The sequence below is a fragment of the Camponotus floridanus genome, unplaced genomic scaffold (assembly GCF_003227725.1).
Source record: "Camponotus floridanus strain SB8 unplaced genomic scaffold, Cflo_v7.5 scaffold24, whole genome shotgun sequence".
NCBI lineage: Eukaryota > Metazoa > Arthropoda > Insecta > Hymenoptera > Formicidae > Camponotus > Camponotus floridanus.
Window position 1 is genome coordinate 3145549 of NW_020229370.1, and position 16583 is coordinate 3162131.

At 31.4% G+C, this 16583-nt stretch overlaps 2 protein-coding genes across 2 annotated transcripts in view; one reads left to right on the forward strand and one right to left on the reverse strand.

The window, feature by feature from the left end:
* Nucleotides 1–417: 417 nt before the first annotated feature.
* On the reverse strand, nucleotides 418–2529 carry LOC105256565 (epidermal retinol dehydrogenase 2). The gene is made up of 8 exons (XM_011266596.3): nucleotides 2318–2529; nucleotides 2128–2235; nucleotides 1754–1915; nucleotides 1485–1661; nucleotides 1239–1388; nucleotides 902–1161; nucleotides 665–790; nucleotides 418–588 (listed from the first exon to the last, which is right to left on the reverse strand). The coding sequence occupies exons 3-8, from the start codon at nucleotides 1895–1897 to the stop codon at nucleotides 522–524; spliced, it is 924 nt and encodes a 307-aa protein (XP_011264898.1). The 5' UTR covers nucleotides 1898–1915; nucleotides 2128–2235; nucleotides 2318–2529; the 3' UTR covers nucleotides 418–521.
* Nucleotides 2530–4456: 1927 nt separating this feature from the next.
* LOC105256567 (insulin-like growth factor-binding protein complex acid labile subunit) overlaps nucleotides 4457–16583 on the forward strand; it is a 91843-nt gene continuing 79716 nt past the window's right edge. Inside the window, exon 1 of the mRNA XM_025408964.1 lies at nucleotides 4457–4600. Coding sequence (XP_025264749.1) covers nucleotides 4552–4600 — 49 coding nt within the window. The 5' untranslated portion in view covers nucleotides 4457–4551. The remainder of the gene's footprint in view (nucleotides 4601–16583) is intronic.

The following is a 16583-nucleotide window of genomic DNA, read 5'->3' on the forward strand; positions in this document are numbered from 1 at the left end:
TTACACTTTGTGTAAAATACTTTATAATTGTAACTTTATATTTGTCCATTATTCATATAAAATATAATTAAATGTAACATAATATCATATGACAATAGTATAGAATTTCTTTTTGTTAAGTATACACAAAGCAAATAAAAATAATGAAATACTTTTTGCTGTATAAATTCTCATTTCTGCAGAAGAAATATATATATATGATATATATATATATATATATATATATATATATATATATATAATGTATTCTTCTGCTTGAAAAATAAATAAATATAAAGCCATTATACATGTCAAAAATAGCTTTATCTGACTATTGGAAAAAATGCTAGCAAAAAAATTTAAAAACGTTTTACAGAAATTAAATATCAAGAATTTTTGGAATGTTGATAATAAAAAGTTAATAAGTGAAATTCTAGAAAAGATTAACTGCAGTTTTAATTTCTACATTAAATAACAAAATACATGAAATATCGCAATAAAATATCAAAAAAATATTAACAAAATATTACTTGTACGTAATATCATGCAAAATCAACTCCAGAATCTAACAAATCTCGCAACATAAAAGATGCTTTTTTTGGAAGAATTCTGAAAATATAAGAGTTTGTTAGCATTACTCATCTGATATTTCATATACATAAATTTTAAAGAATGATGAAAATACCTAAGAATATGACCGAAATAAAACAGATATCCTGGTACGCTGAATTCTGCATAATTTCGACGAACGCCATTTAAAATTTGTCTAGCTGCTTCTGCAGCAGACATTGTACCGAAGTAACTTGGTATTCTGGAAATTTAAAAATTTTAAGAAATTTAAAATTAAGAAAATAAAAAATAAAAATTACATAATATACAAGAACAATAAAAATTAAATATACAATTTATAAACGTTTGTTACCTGAAACGTATATCTTTTGCAGCTTCCCTTCCAACAATAAATGGATAAACATGAACTAATGAAACAATGATATTACTGTTTAAATGTCTCAATTCCATATGTAAAGACTCAGCTAATCCTTGTACTGCAAATTGAGCAGTGGATAAGGGAACTCTGGTTCCACGACCACTCGATCCATTGGAAAGACCAGCGACAGAAGACAAGAGTATGATGTGACCCTTACCAGCATGTCGCATACATGGTAAAACTGAATCCAATAACTACAAAAATAATATTAATAAATACATCTACTTCTGCAAAATTTGTATATCAAAATGCACATCAAAAAAACATTTACCCAAAAATGACTAATGACTGATAAATCCATAGTATCCCTTATTTCTGATGATGCTTGAACTAATGTGCGTGGACTGGGCAAACCACAGCAATGAAAGAGCATTGTAATGTCTCCCAATTCATTCTTAATAAGGTTTACAGTTCGAGCAACCTATTTGATATCAGCATATAATAACAATGTTAATACAAATGAATTAATATGCTTCAAACTAGAAAGATCAATTGTGACTTAAAAATAGAAACATACTGCTTCCTTGTCCCTCACATCACACTGATAACTTTTACATATTCCATGTATCTGACGAGCATTTTGTACAGTGGCAACACAAGTTTGAACATCAATATCTATACAGGCGACCACAACACCAAACTGACATAACTGTAAAGCAAGTTCTCTACCTACTCCACGTCCTGCACCTACAATCTAAATTATAACATATGTCAGTAAATATAAATACAAAATATAAATTTATCTTAGTTAATTATATATTAATAATTATATATCCACAATATTACCACAGCAATTTCAAAATTAAGATTCTTCAAAGATGGTGGTCTAAACATTCTATAGACTGCAATCAGAATCGTGCAACATATTCCAACGACAAGCATCATGATGTCTAATGCTAGAACGCATAGTGAATATATTCTGAGGAACATCTCCGGCCGAATATTTCTCTGAAAAGAATAAAGAATGTTGTATAAAATCATTTTCATTGTACTGATTTTTAACAAAATAAAAAAAAAGATTTTATAAAACAAGTGTACTCTAATTTCATCTTAATAACACAGATCATTCTACATATATTATCTTGTTAGAATTATTTATTAAATTTAATGATAAAATATGATAAAATATTTTTCATAAATTGCAACAATAAATTATATACCTTATATGTATATATATGTACATATATCAGGTGGTGCCACAAACTTTACTGATAATACGTATCGCTGAAAATGCCAGAACAGCATCCAATTTCTCGCGTTAACGTTATCTGAAATTTCAATTAAGTCGAAAACAGTTTAAGCGAAATATATTTTTGATTAATCGAGCTAAGTCGAATAAACGTAACTCACATCTTCTTCAAAACTTTAAAGTTATTTAGAACTTTCGTTGCAGTCCTCTAAGAAATATTTAATAAAGCATGTTTGATTTTCTTACAATCATCGAGTAAAATTACACAATACATATATTTGATAAGATACACGTGTACGGACATCTGATTACTAGGTTATCGCGAATTTTTTTTATTAATCATATCAACACATGATAGCGTTGTATGCATAGATATATAAAATGAAGACTGAGACACAACCAGAAATTGTGTACATTGGGTCTGTTCTTTTCAGCTGCACTGCTGCACTAGTGCAATTAGTTAGAGTGAAAAAAAGTATGTTTGTCTCTTTCTAACTTATTGCACTAGTGAAGCAGTGTAGCTGAAAAGAACAGACCCATTATATATTACCCTCTGAGAACATTCATGGACATTGGCCGGTATTCATAGTCCGATCTTATATTTAAGATCGTCTTAAGTCTGCTTGGAGGTTGACTTAAGACCTCATTCAACCAATCAAATAGCTGCGTAGCATTTCAAGCTCGAACTTAAGACGATCTCAAATATAAGATCGGACTATGAATACCGGCCATTGGCTTTGTAGTTCATGTCCACATTTTCAATGTCCATAGAGGGAGTATCGCTTTCAGGAATCATCTAAAAGCAGACCATGATACCTCTCAATCTTCTCCATCCACATATAGAATGGACTGCTGATGAAAGGGAAGCGGAGCCGCACGAGTAGAGTGAGAGGTAGATAATATGGGTCACGTTCCGTCTTTTTCTAATAAAGCCTGATTGGTTGGTAATATTGCTGATTTTTTATCAACCAATCAGGCTTTATTAGAAAGAGACGGAACGTGACCTCATATCATAGACTTATATAATAGACTGGCCCCTACCGTAAAGGTGCAATTTCATTGACGCTAGAAACCAGCGGCAAATTAAAATCACTAGACTTTCTCTAGATATGGCGTCAATAAAATAAAGTTCAACAGTTTCAACTTTTTCAGTGTGTAAAGCGGCCTTTTCATTGACGCTACTTTTTAGCGTCAATGAAATTGCACCTTAACAGTTGGCAGCCCTACGAAATAGGCTGTGCAGCACTGCGCGTATATAAAATAAATTTGAAATCGCTTCTAGCCTAACCATCTTCACGCGATCGACTTTATTTGAATTGCACGGCATCGCATCGAATTATGATGCGGCGCCGATTTATTCGAACGTAATTCGGGACATCGCGATGCTGTATAAGCGTCGAATGAGCACGAATTGTCACGCAAATATAATAAATCACATCTACTCACCGTTCACCGGCTGTTCCACAGGCCGTTCCACTCTCTCGCCTCGGGACGTCCCATTCCGATCTTGATGCACACGATATTATCAACGCGAACGCGCGACACTTTATTCGGCACTCCCGATATTCGCTCGCATCCGATAATCATCATCAAGGGCGCAAATAACGCGACGCGACTTCGCTCCATCTTCGCGATCGCGCTATCACTGAACTGTGAAAAATAGCTGTCGCGCACTTTCACCGACATATTATGAAAGTTGTGCGATCATCCTTGGACACTTTCGACGCTCTTTCACTCGCGATATTCGTTTAAAAACGGTTAAAAGACGCGAAAAATGCGGACGTACGACGATCCGTGTAACTGCGTATGACTCCGATTCACGTATGACGCGTATGACGTAGCAGTGACGCGCTAACATGGCGGCCGAACCAGTGCGCATTCGTTTCTGCACACTGGTTCGGCCGCCATGTTAGCGCGTCACTGCTACGTCATACGCGTCATACGTGAATCGGAGTCATACGCAGTTACACGGATCGTCGTACGTCCGCATTTTTCGCGTCTTTTAATCGTTTTTAAACGAATATCGCGAGTGAAAGAGCGTCGAAAGTGTCCAAGGATGATCGCGCAACTTTGGGTGCTTTCCATTTAACGACACAAGTCGACACAAACGTCATTCTATCTTTTTTCAATGAATAACAATAAACAAAGATAGAGTGACACTTGTGTCGATTTGTGTCGCTAAATGGAAAGCACCCTTTCATAATATGTCAGTGAAAGTGCGCGACAGCTATTTTTCACAGTTCAATGATAGCGCGATCGCGAAGATGGAGCGAAGTCGTGTCGCGTTATTTGCGCCCTTGATGATGATTATCGGATGCGACCGAATATCGGGAGTGCCGAATAAAGTGTCGCGCGTTCGCGTTGATGATATCGTGTGCATCAAGATCGGAATGGGATGTCCCGAGGCGAGAGAGTGGAACGGCCTGTGGAACAGCCGGTGAACGGTGAGTAGATGTGATTTATCATATTTGCGTGACAATTCGTGCTCATTCGACGCTTATACAGCATCGCGATGTCCCGAATTACGTTCGAACAAATCGGCGCCGCATCATAATTCGATGCGATGCCGTGCAATTCAAATAAAGTCGATCGCGTGAAGATGGCTAGAAGCGATTTCAAATTTATTTTATATACGCGCAGTGCTGCACAGCCTATCTCGTAGGGCTGCCAACTGTTAAGATGCGGCCTCATTGACGCTAAAAAGTAGCGTCAACCATTGGTTGAACAATGAAGCAACTATACTTACCTCTTTGTTCAACCAATGGTTGACGCTACTTTTTAGCGTCAATGAGGCCGCACCTTTACACACTGAAAAAGTTGAAACTGTTTGAACTTTATTTTATTGACGCCATATCTAGAGAAAGTCTAGTGATTTTAATTTGCCGCTAGTTTCTAGCGTCAATGAAATTGCACCTTAAGAGGCAGCGTTGAAAGATCTAAAGGACAGAGAGATGATTCCGGGTATCTTTGTCCTTCTCTATCCTTCCTATCTCTATCCTTCTCTTTTGTCTCGTGGTGGGGACACTGATGGGATGAAAGTAAAAACGAAGCGAGCATATACACACTGCTTTCCCCTCAACTCCTACAGTTACATTTGATTTGATCCAATATTATCAAGTCTAATAGGTGAGTCTTTGACATCTTGATAAAGTCGCATTATCTGACATGAATTTAAAAAAAGTATTACATCTATTATGTTTCGCACGGCATAAAAATATTCGAAACAAAAATCGCAATAAAATGCACAATATTTGAGAAAAAGCGGCGGCAAGAAACGACAAGTTGAATATGTATGACGAAAAAATCATTTTACAATGGATTTAATAACTCATTTTTTATGCATAATTGAACATATATATGTGTATTTTATTTTAATTATATAAAAATAACTGTAAACGAGTTATAAGAAATATCAAAAGAGTAGAACTATAAATATTAAAAGAATATTTTGATAATAATTTTATTTTTAGCAGAGCAATTTTATTTTTTATCTCTCATTAATGTTATATTTTAGACAAAAAATATTTTGCAAATAATTTTTTTTTTATTCTGATGAAAAAAATTTGATATCTCGTATGTCTCTTCCTTTCGTTTTTATTCTTTTTCCTCCGCGTTATTTATATGTCGGCGCTTGCGCGAGTTGCGCCTGCGCGTAGTCGCATAGGTTATATCGCCTCTAATTCTCTACGGGAGGAAGGCAAATTTTGCGCTTCTGTCAAATTGTCGAAACTTATCAAAAATGTGGTATGAGATAATTCCATCGATGATTATTATAGGCTTAGTACCGATTGTGCCTCAACTTGGAGCCTACTATATAAATCATTTTTTTTTGGGAAATGTGAGTATCCGAGTTTTATGTAACTTAACCTTTCAATGTACAAATTTATTTCATAAAGATTGAAAAATAATAGATAACTTTTTTGAACGTTAAATACTATGAAAACAAATCTCATGTTAAATGTTTAAAAAACATACCTAGCAACAGTAATGTTTAGCTTGTAGAATTTAAGAAATTTATCGAATGGTGAACTCGATATGTCTGTTGAACAGAAAATTTGCTGAGATTTAATTTCAATTTTATTATTGTTCTGTTTTCTTTATGCAAATACTTTGCTGTCTTTCATTTTGACATCAAACAAACAAAATTAAACAAACAAAATACATAAAAAATTACATCTCAGAAAATAATACATAATATCAAATAGATCTGAATAAAATTATAATAGTAATCCTGGTTTCCTCTTTTTAGGGGATGCGTAGGGATATGAGTGATATATGGGATCGCCACATGTTTACAAGAGATAGTCGCATTGATGGAGCTCCATGGTTGAACAGGGTAATTTGTCAATTATTATATTTATAAAGTAAACAATTAGTATGTTTATATCATTAACTTGAAAGAATTTATAAATGTGAGTATATTCATATTTATAATTGCTCTTTCGCAGGGACTAGAGAATATTCCTGATGATTAAGAGTACAAATAATAAATTAATATATTGTCGCAGTAATGGTACAGTAGATCAGATGTAAGTTAAATGGGAAATATGTGTTAAGCTATCATTCAATTGTAATTTATACATATAATAATTAAAATGTATATATGAATATATTATAAAAATATATCTCATTTTTTTATTTTTAGTTGTATGTAAAAACTGAACCATAGTTCGGTGCATAATTTACTACATTAACTAGACATTTAGAAGAAATTAAATAAAATTGCTTCAAATCATTTTTTATTATAGGATATTTTATGTAATATTGAAGTTATTATTTGTGAAATTAGAAGGCAATAGTTTATCACATATAATCTAATCTATTATTAAAGTTTTGTCAAAAATAATTGAATTTCATATTTTGTTTATTTATATTTAAAATTTAATCTATAAATTGAATATAAATATAAATAATAATTACATCTTGAAACTTGAGCAATAATAATCAAAGACAAATTCAAGTAAAATTAAGTAGTCCGTTGATAAAATTTTATATCTTGATGAACACACACACACACATTAGCATTCATTCAAAATGTAGTGATTTATATTTTAATAATTCAACACAAGTCGTAATAATAAATTCTGGTTGGTAAAATCAATGAATTAAAATTTCATTCCACAAGAAGATGTAAGAATCGGAATAGATTAATTTTTAATACAGGTAATATCAAATCCACAAATCCTTATTAAATAAATTATCCCAATTCCAAGAAAATTTTTTTAATTAAGCATTTTGCGAATACATGTTATATGCGATATTGATAAGATAAGAGCGTAAATATCGTGGTAACTCCGTTCCTCTTAAGTCTTAAGTATGACATTCTCAGAAAATCAATAGTTACGGTATACTCGCCTGGTAATGTTACTTAGTTACTTAGCCCATATATTAAGTTAACGTACGTGCAGTTCGGGCTTTAGGTAAATAATGGAGCTACACTACATCTATGTTACCATGTTTAGAACGCATGATCTGAAGCAGGGCATTTGACGAATTTCAGCGAGATGTTTGATGAATGCTAATTAATATTGACTCACGTCACAGTTACACGATTTAATCGTGTGATGCGTTTGTCTTTATTCGAAGTCAGTCATCACGAATATAGTTCGATACATCTGCATTCATTCGCAATTTAACAATGCCACTTGTCCAGTATATTAAAAAACTTCATAAATTATAGTGTATATTATCATATAATTTTTACACGCGCGATTCGTAATTCAAAGAAGACGAGGGAAAAAGATTCCAAAGACCAGCGACTTAACAATCTTTAAAAATTTAAACATATACGATATTTTTTTCTCTTAATTATGAGAACATTTTGAGTATTAAAACTGCAGTTAGCCTGCTGTTAAATTCTCGCGAACGAAAAGTCAAGCGCAAATTCGTCAAAGGAGTGCCATTAAAGGCGCATTTGAGATCTTTCCGTTTTAACTTGGAGAGACTGCAACTTTCTTGCTTCTTTAAAGAGTTACTTTTAAATCCCATTTCCGAGGTCCGTGTAGTTCACCGTGTAGTTTTAAAAAGTGTGGTTAAGAAATTTTATTTCTCAAAGCATGTACATCTCGCACGACAAGCCTGAGAAGCTGAGAGTAAAAACTTTCCAATCTGTGTGATCCTTAAATCGCATGAGGAAGTTTTACGAGCGTTTTTATTTTTAAGTACGGCATCTGACGACAGCTTCGCATTGCGAGTGCGAAATATGGAAATCAGCTTAACGGAAAAGTGAGACTCGTTTCTCTTTAACAAATGCGGGTGGCAGCGATATGTCCCCCGATATCCACTATTTGAGCAACAAGTGTGCCGATGGAGGGGAAATACGCTGCTCTTCGCGCGATAAACTTTGACATAAGATCCACGCGTTGGATTGACAGGAAGTAATCATTAGTCAGGGGAAAAAAACTATGTATAAGACAATAAATGGAAACAATAATGATAGATTTCGAAGCGCGCATAAACGCGAATATATACTTTAAATGCTAATAATAAATAAATAACGTCACTTTAACATCTATTTTCATATATATGATCTATATATCTTATATGTAATATAAAATAATTTTAACTTTAGCTTTAATATTAAATAAATTATAATTTTAGTTCTACTTTATTAATGATTAAAGTGCTTCTTTCCAAAAATCTTTATTCGATATTTCACAGAGAAAAACGTTACTGTTGGAAAAAGCGCATCATGAAATCTCCATTATACAATTTCCATTATATATATCTATTATCTATATACATAAATATTCTAATTATATTCTAATTATATTCTAATTGTGTTTTAAATCCGATATCGGTGTCGATAAATATTTTTGTGAAACAAATTGCCGCGGAAAGAAGAAATCGATAAAAAACGGAATGAAAAAGAAAATAATATATCGCGCGGGCATTTTTGTGAGCGGTCGATGAACCCGAGGCATCAGTCAAAGACCACGATACTGTCGTCGATTTTCACCACCGATGCGGTTGACGAATAATAGACTTTGTGTCGCTGTAAAAGAGCCGTCACGCGAAACCGATCGAGAAGAAGGGGAAGAGGAGGGGGAGGAACTGAATGACAAATTAAAATTTAACGTATCGCGAAAGAGTAGCCGATGTGTCGCAGAAAGGAACATTATACCTTGGGGTATACGCGGAATGAAAATTCCCCGCTTGTCAGACTGTCAGAGAAAGAAATATCTAGCAGGGAAGAGGTAGAGTAACTTGCCTGCCGTCAGGGAATTCTTATTTCCTCTCTTCCCTTGCTCCCCCCTCGTAAAGCGTTTTTGCTATCCATTTTCCTCGCACGTTCAATACCTTAGGTAGAGACGCTCCGAAATTCTCATCGTTGCAAAGAAGCCTAGTGACGACGTAGGGAAGACATGCAAGGAAAGAAGTTCCAGATGTGCAAAACGACAGTGTTCTCCCCTGATTTTTCCTCTTAGAGAAAATCTTTCTCAGAAAATATATAAAATTCACCCCTAAATGGGAAAGTAATCATAGAAGAAAAGAGCGTTGGCGGTTGTCACAGTAATTAAAGTCACATGTGTAGAAAACATGTTATTTTCTAGAAATTGAGATAAGTACATTAATATAAGAGAAACATAACGTGATACACATTTTGCTATATGAAGAAAAAACAAGATAGGAGATAATAAAGAAAATAATAAATAATTAAAAAAAAATAAAAGAACATAAAAAAATTGCATATTTTTATATATATTGAAGTATAGATATTTTTTCTAAGATACTCTTTATGCGGATTTCAATTTCGCGTGCATGTGAATTTTACATATAGGAATAATTTTAGATAAAAATTAAAATATACAAAGAAATATTTATTGTTTTCTGTAATATAATTTAATCGATTGTACGAACAGTTATAAATTTTGACAAAAAATTCTTTACTTAAACAACCTAGAATTAAAAGAATTGTGAATATATTTCGTAACGTGTCTCTCTCTTTTTAATAAACGTAGCTGCATTTCTGATATCTTATTAACGTAGGGGATTATTGGGGATATTTAGGAAATTCGATCGAACATTTATCAACGCAAATTGATATAAATTTATAATTTATTAACACTGAACTAATCGAAAAGCAATATATATTTTTACAGTGTTTTTGCGCAGTGTTTCTGTGCTCTTACGGTCAATGGAGTAACTTTAATTGAGCATGAAATGAGAGATCGATATTAAACGCGTACATGAAGATATTGTAAAATGCGCGGTACAAGTCCGAGAGGATATCATAGCTATACCGTAAATAATAAATTATATTTTGCAATTACATGAAAAGCATTGCGCCCTCGCATTGACTTCCTCGAAACAACAGACTCCTCGTTATTGGCTCGTAAAAGGCCTCCGAAAAACATTAAAGTCAGCAGGGAACGAGTAAAGCCAATGTGCCCTCCTTCCCTTCTGCTCCTCAAAAGGATGTATTATTCATGTCTCTGCGCGAGACTCTGAGAAAACTCTCTGTTCTCACATTTTGACTCATTATATCTAAGAATTTATATTCTTTCTGAACGTAAAAGTTCCGAAGAGTACAATAATCGAATATTTCTCATGATCGATTGTCTTTAATATAGAAAGTTATATTCGCATTAATATCGAATATTTTGATGGATGTTACTAATTTGTAAATAATTGATATTTTTTCGTTAATAATTCTTTACCAAAAATATATAATCGAATCAGTATTATTATTTAGCTACTTAATTACATCGATTTGTCTCAATATTATTGCATATATGTTTTGATGCAGTTCATTCGTAAACAATCAAAGTGTTTTTCCTAACAAAGTGTAAAAATATGTCAATAATGAATTGTTGAAAAATATTATTAATTAAATATTTCACATGTTAAAGTGTATGACGTTAGAATGCCTTAAATATTTGCGTTAAAAAAAATTGATTTTCCAATTCTATAAAAATAGTAACAGAAAGAGAGCCTAATTATTACAAAATATACATTATATTTCTGGCTCTCCTTCTTGCTGTACAATATAAATGTCAGAATATAATTTTATATATCTCAGTTGTATTTCATGCTCAATTATTATTAACAACATAAATAAAATATGATGACTTACGACTTATTGTGGCTTTCGCCAATAATACAGCTTCTAGGAAGTAAATCCTGCTTTCGCTTGTACTCTATAAATCATGAAGGAACGTACCTGAGTAAAATCGACAGAACGTCTCGTGCGACATTAATCTTAGATTATAATAAGTAACATCACCTCACTTTGCAGTTTTTGCGACAAATCTCGTGTAAGGCGCACTTTTTGATGCAGATGATTCGAAAATCGCGATTCCACCGAATCTGCGGAAAAAACGCGTTTACATCGTCGTTATCGGGAAATGAAACTTATCGATTCGCGCGTCTAAACCAGTCGAGGTCGACTAATTGTGTGACATTTCTCTCTTTTTCTCTCGTTTTAAAAAAATCTATAAATAGCATCAATTTTTTATCACCTCTCGATACGAATACACATACGAATCAAATACAAATTAATGTTTGTTATTTCCCTTTAAATCTTTAAATTCGTGAAATTTATTCTGTCTTCTACATCTTCTACATTTTGGAAAGATCTATATCGAAGATGCAAAAAAGCTCAAATATATTGTATTATTAATAAATGTGCCTTTTCTTCTTAGTATCAATTGTACATACTTGGCGATTTTTTCGATTTCTTATTATATCGATTTTTGTAGAATTAATCACGTGTCACTTCATCTCTATAGAGGATTCATAATATCTTCATTGTCAATTCCAATTTGAGAAAATCGTGGAAAGCCCGGTAAACTGTAAAGTTGCTTGATCTGTTTCTTTGGACTTACAGCCTTTGCACTAACAGTTACTTTCCAACATAAACGATAGCCTTTTAGCGTCGATGATGTAACTCGCTGCTAGTCATATGAACGACAAAATTAAATGAAATGATAGCGAGAAAGAATTAATTTGTAATTTTACATCGTAACACATCATAACCATCGTATAACCATCGTATAACCGGTAATATTAATATTCATATGATCGCGGTGACGTTCGTCTTCGCGTTTTACCGTTTGTGAGAACTGGATAGCTGGACATTTGTTTGAAGTTTATGCAAAAGGTAGATAATTCATTTTAACTTTTTTTCACTCGCAGATGATCGCTTTTTGTTCCTGGCGGCGTCATAAATCACTGAGCGATATAAAACGTTAAAAAGCCGTCTCTTGCATTCTGAGTTCTGCTGAAAATGCAATAATGTCCAGATTATAACAGTGGATAATGAAAAGAACCAGGAGATAAAAAAAAGTGTCTGTATAATATCTCGTAAAAATATGTCGTAATATTACATTGATTAATATGTATCTACATACTTATACTTATATGTGTATGTATTTTTATAATTAATTATAAATAAAATATTTTTTATTCTCTTTTTGATTAAATTTTAATTCTGTTGTCGAGGAAAAATAATTACTTTTTCATTTTATGTATATGTATGTATGTGTATATATGTATAATATATTCTTTATGATGTGAAATATAATACAAAAATTTACACTATTAAATTACAGGGGAATTATAGGATATTCGATTACATATTTAATTTATTTGTTTTCTTTGAATATTTCTCTTTCTCATTTTTTAATTTATATGACAAATGTTTTTTTGTAACAAATATTTTTTTATAAATTTATAATTATAGAAATATTCAAGAAAAAATATAAAAGGCAATATAGGCTATTGTATATATAACACTTTGTTGAGAGACTGAATATATATAGAAAAACAATATCGAGGTTAATAACAGAATAATTGCCTTTAAAAGATAGAGACACCACTAAATAGAAACTATTTTTGAAACGACGTAAAACGGGTTGAGTCAGATAATATATGCGGATCTATTTGCCTCGCGCTCGATTTAAGTCGAGCATTTTTTATAAGCATAGCTAATTTTCAATTTGCGGCGTGCGAAAGCGGGTATCTACATTCACGAGATGGTGCGATGCCATCTTTGAAATCCATTTTCACGGATAAATGAAAACTTGCTGAACTTACATCTCTCGTGCCACTTTGCATACATCCGAAAAGTTTCGTGGAAATTAAAATTTTCCTGTGCTAGTCGGTTCTACCACGTAATTTCAATTGGCTTGCCAGAAATGCAGTTTTGAGCTGTTGGATTTTAATTAATGCGGCAAATCAAGAAAGAGATCCCTTCAGATAGATATCTCTTTGGATAGATCTTAAATTGTCGTATTGTTAGGTGATGTATAAGCGTATTATTATCCGTTATGAATTTCACAAAAGATGTATGAAAACGTCCCCGAAATTAATTACCCTTTTAAATCGTATACGACAGATATTATTGTTGATAAAAATATAATTCATGTTTTATCATTAATTATGCAATAAATTCACAATGCTCGTAATAATCATAAAGAAACAACATAAAATGCAATTTATTAAAACTTTCTTGAAACTTGCTTAAAATTTATCAAACCTGAATTTAACGTTCTTACTTTTAATTTTATCTTCTTGATGTAAAATGTAAATGAATAATTGAATATGTAATGATGCTTCTGATAATTAAATCTTTATATATATGTCTGTACATACATACATACATATAATTAAATACATTAAAATTAAATATTTAAAATATATAATAAGTATAGAAAAAATAACTTTTTTAACATACATATGTAAACTGATATAAGAGTATCACTTCACATTATTTTAATTTTACTAATATTATTATTTTCGGAATATCCCGTATAAAATAATATTTCGTTTTATAGAAGAAAATTTATTTGTGACTCAATCCATTATAGGTATTTCATAGCTACGTAATATTTAAAATATAGCTGATAATTTATTGTTTCTATTATAAAAATTTAATTTTCTCAAGCTGCTATTAAAAACTAGTTATTCTTTTTTGGAATATTTCAGTATTATTGTTTTTAACATTTTGGATCAAATAATACAATGATTAAAACGTACATTAATGGAACATAAACAAAAAGAAATATAAATTCTCAGCTTTAACAATATTTCCGCTACGAATTTTATTTATTGCAAAATCATAGTTGATTATTGATAATATTATTAGAACAATATTAGAATCACAAAATCTGTAAAATAATACTTTTTTCGATGTCCGTAACTTAAAGAAATGCAATTTGTATACTGGACAAATATCTTAAAAAATAATGAAAAAAATTATAAGGTTTTCATATTTTTAGTACAAAATTTTAAATTTAATCTAAATTGTTTTGTGTTGTTTGATCTAAGATTAATATTTTAAAAGAAAATAAAAATTAGTTTTAATAGTTACTTAAAACAATAGAAACAAAATTATCAACCATATTTTAAAAATTACATATAGTCATAGAATGCGAACCATTTATTTATAATGAATTGATAATCTTAGTCATAAATAGCTTTTCTCTTACGAAATAAATAGAAAATATTTTTTAAATACTATTTTCTATATATTCTGAATAATTTAGTTATACTAATGTACACATCGTTTAGATCATTAGAAGAAAAAAGATAAGATAAATATTTAATTTAACCAAATTTGATGTTTCTCAATGTTCGTTCTCCGGTTTTAAATTCGCATATTTTATGCATTTTGAATAGATTCAATTTCCATACTCCGTACATAAAATATGTAAATTTTCGACAAAATTGGGGAGAAGACTGTATATGTCACATTAAATATTTATCCTTTTCTCGGCATTCCCGAGATTATACACAAGTAACCGCTCTCAACACGCTATACGAATGCGAAAATCACTAAACATCTCGACTTCCAATTCTGTTAAAGCACCGAACTGAATTCAGAATTCTGAAGTTTGTATTACGCGAATCAAATATGTTATGAAGTCACTCGTTAATTATAAATACTATATTAAATTATATAAAATATATATCATTTTTGTTATTAATAATTGCGTGTGTGTTGTAATATTTATTAGGCAGTTGATTTGCCACTTTCAATAATATCACAGGTCGTGTGAATAACGCGCTCGTATATAAGGATCGAACTAATCTTCACGATAGTCGGGATGATACTGTGCGAAAAACTTTTGTAAAATATGACGTTATACAAGTGTGGAAAAAGAAGAAAAAAGCGAGATCGGCCACTTGTTACAATCACAGTAGCACGAATACACCTACATGCATTCAGGAATGCAGTGACGTAAGATATCAAATTTTATAATTTCTCCGGAAGTTAAAACAAGATAAGAGTGTATGACTTCTAAAAAAAAGGACAAAGAGAATGAAGCGATGAGTTCAGCATTCAATCTCATCAGTTTCAAAATAAGTTATTATATATATTTCAAATATAATGAATATATTTCATGTAATGCGAAAGACAATGAGTAATATTTTTGTCACATTTAAAATATGCTATTCGAAATTTTCAATTGTTACGTATGTCACATTTGAGAAACAAAAGGCTTTATTGTTTTGTGACAAAAATATGCAAAATACAAAAATACTTTATAACAAATTTGATACAAATATTATTAGCCTTTTCAAGAAATTTTCTATATGTGCATCAGTGTTAATGTTATGTTTAATAAAATTAGCGCTTAATTGATGCACGTCGATGACAGCCGTATTTCATTCATGAACTCGGAATTTCGGATCACAATGTTCTAACGGAATCGGCAGTTATCTCGCTTGTAGTTATTTATGACGTCGAGATGCCGCTTGTAATGCAGATCGTGCTCGAACATCGTGAATATCGAAAGAATAGAGTCAGTCCATAATTAATTAATGCTGTAATTAATATTGTTATCGTTACATGCATTATTTATAATTATATTATGATATTTATCATGAGAATCACTTGTGTGTGTCATCTCATCGGAGTTATCGGATTTATTATCATATTAAGTTATTGAGAATAAATATCGTTTGCAACCGTATAATATCATAAGTATATAAAAAATACCGAGCAATAGTAATATTATGCGCAAATATAATATATCGCAATATCGTGTGATAATCCCATCAGGAAAATTTTACGCCATGGCTACAAGTAATTGTTAAATGTATTAATACAATTATCGAAAATAAATATTGCTAACTATATATTGAGATCGATTATTGTATAAATATATCATGTCGATAGTACGAATGTACAATTCCGTCAAGTGAACCTTGTGCGACTATAGCTTCAAATATTGTTAACCGAATAAATATTTTAGTACTTTACAGTTATTCTTATCGAGTTTTTTGGAACATAACTTATGCATCACGAATTTCTCTATCTATCATTAAAATAGACTCCCGTATCATAGTAAGAAAATGCTCCGAGAAAAAGAGATAAGAAAAGTAAAAGACAAAGATAAAATAGTCTCAGCGGGTATTTTTTTTCTTTCAACTTTCTACAAATCATAAAAATTTTTAATGACCATGTCATTAAAAATTCAA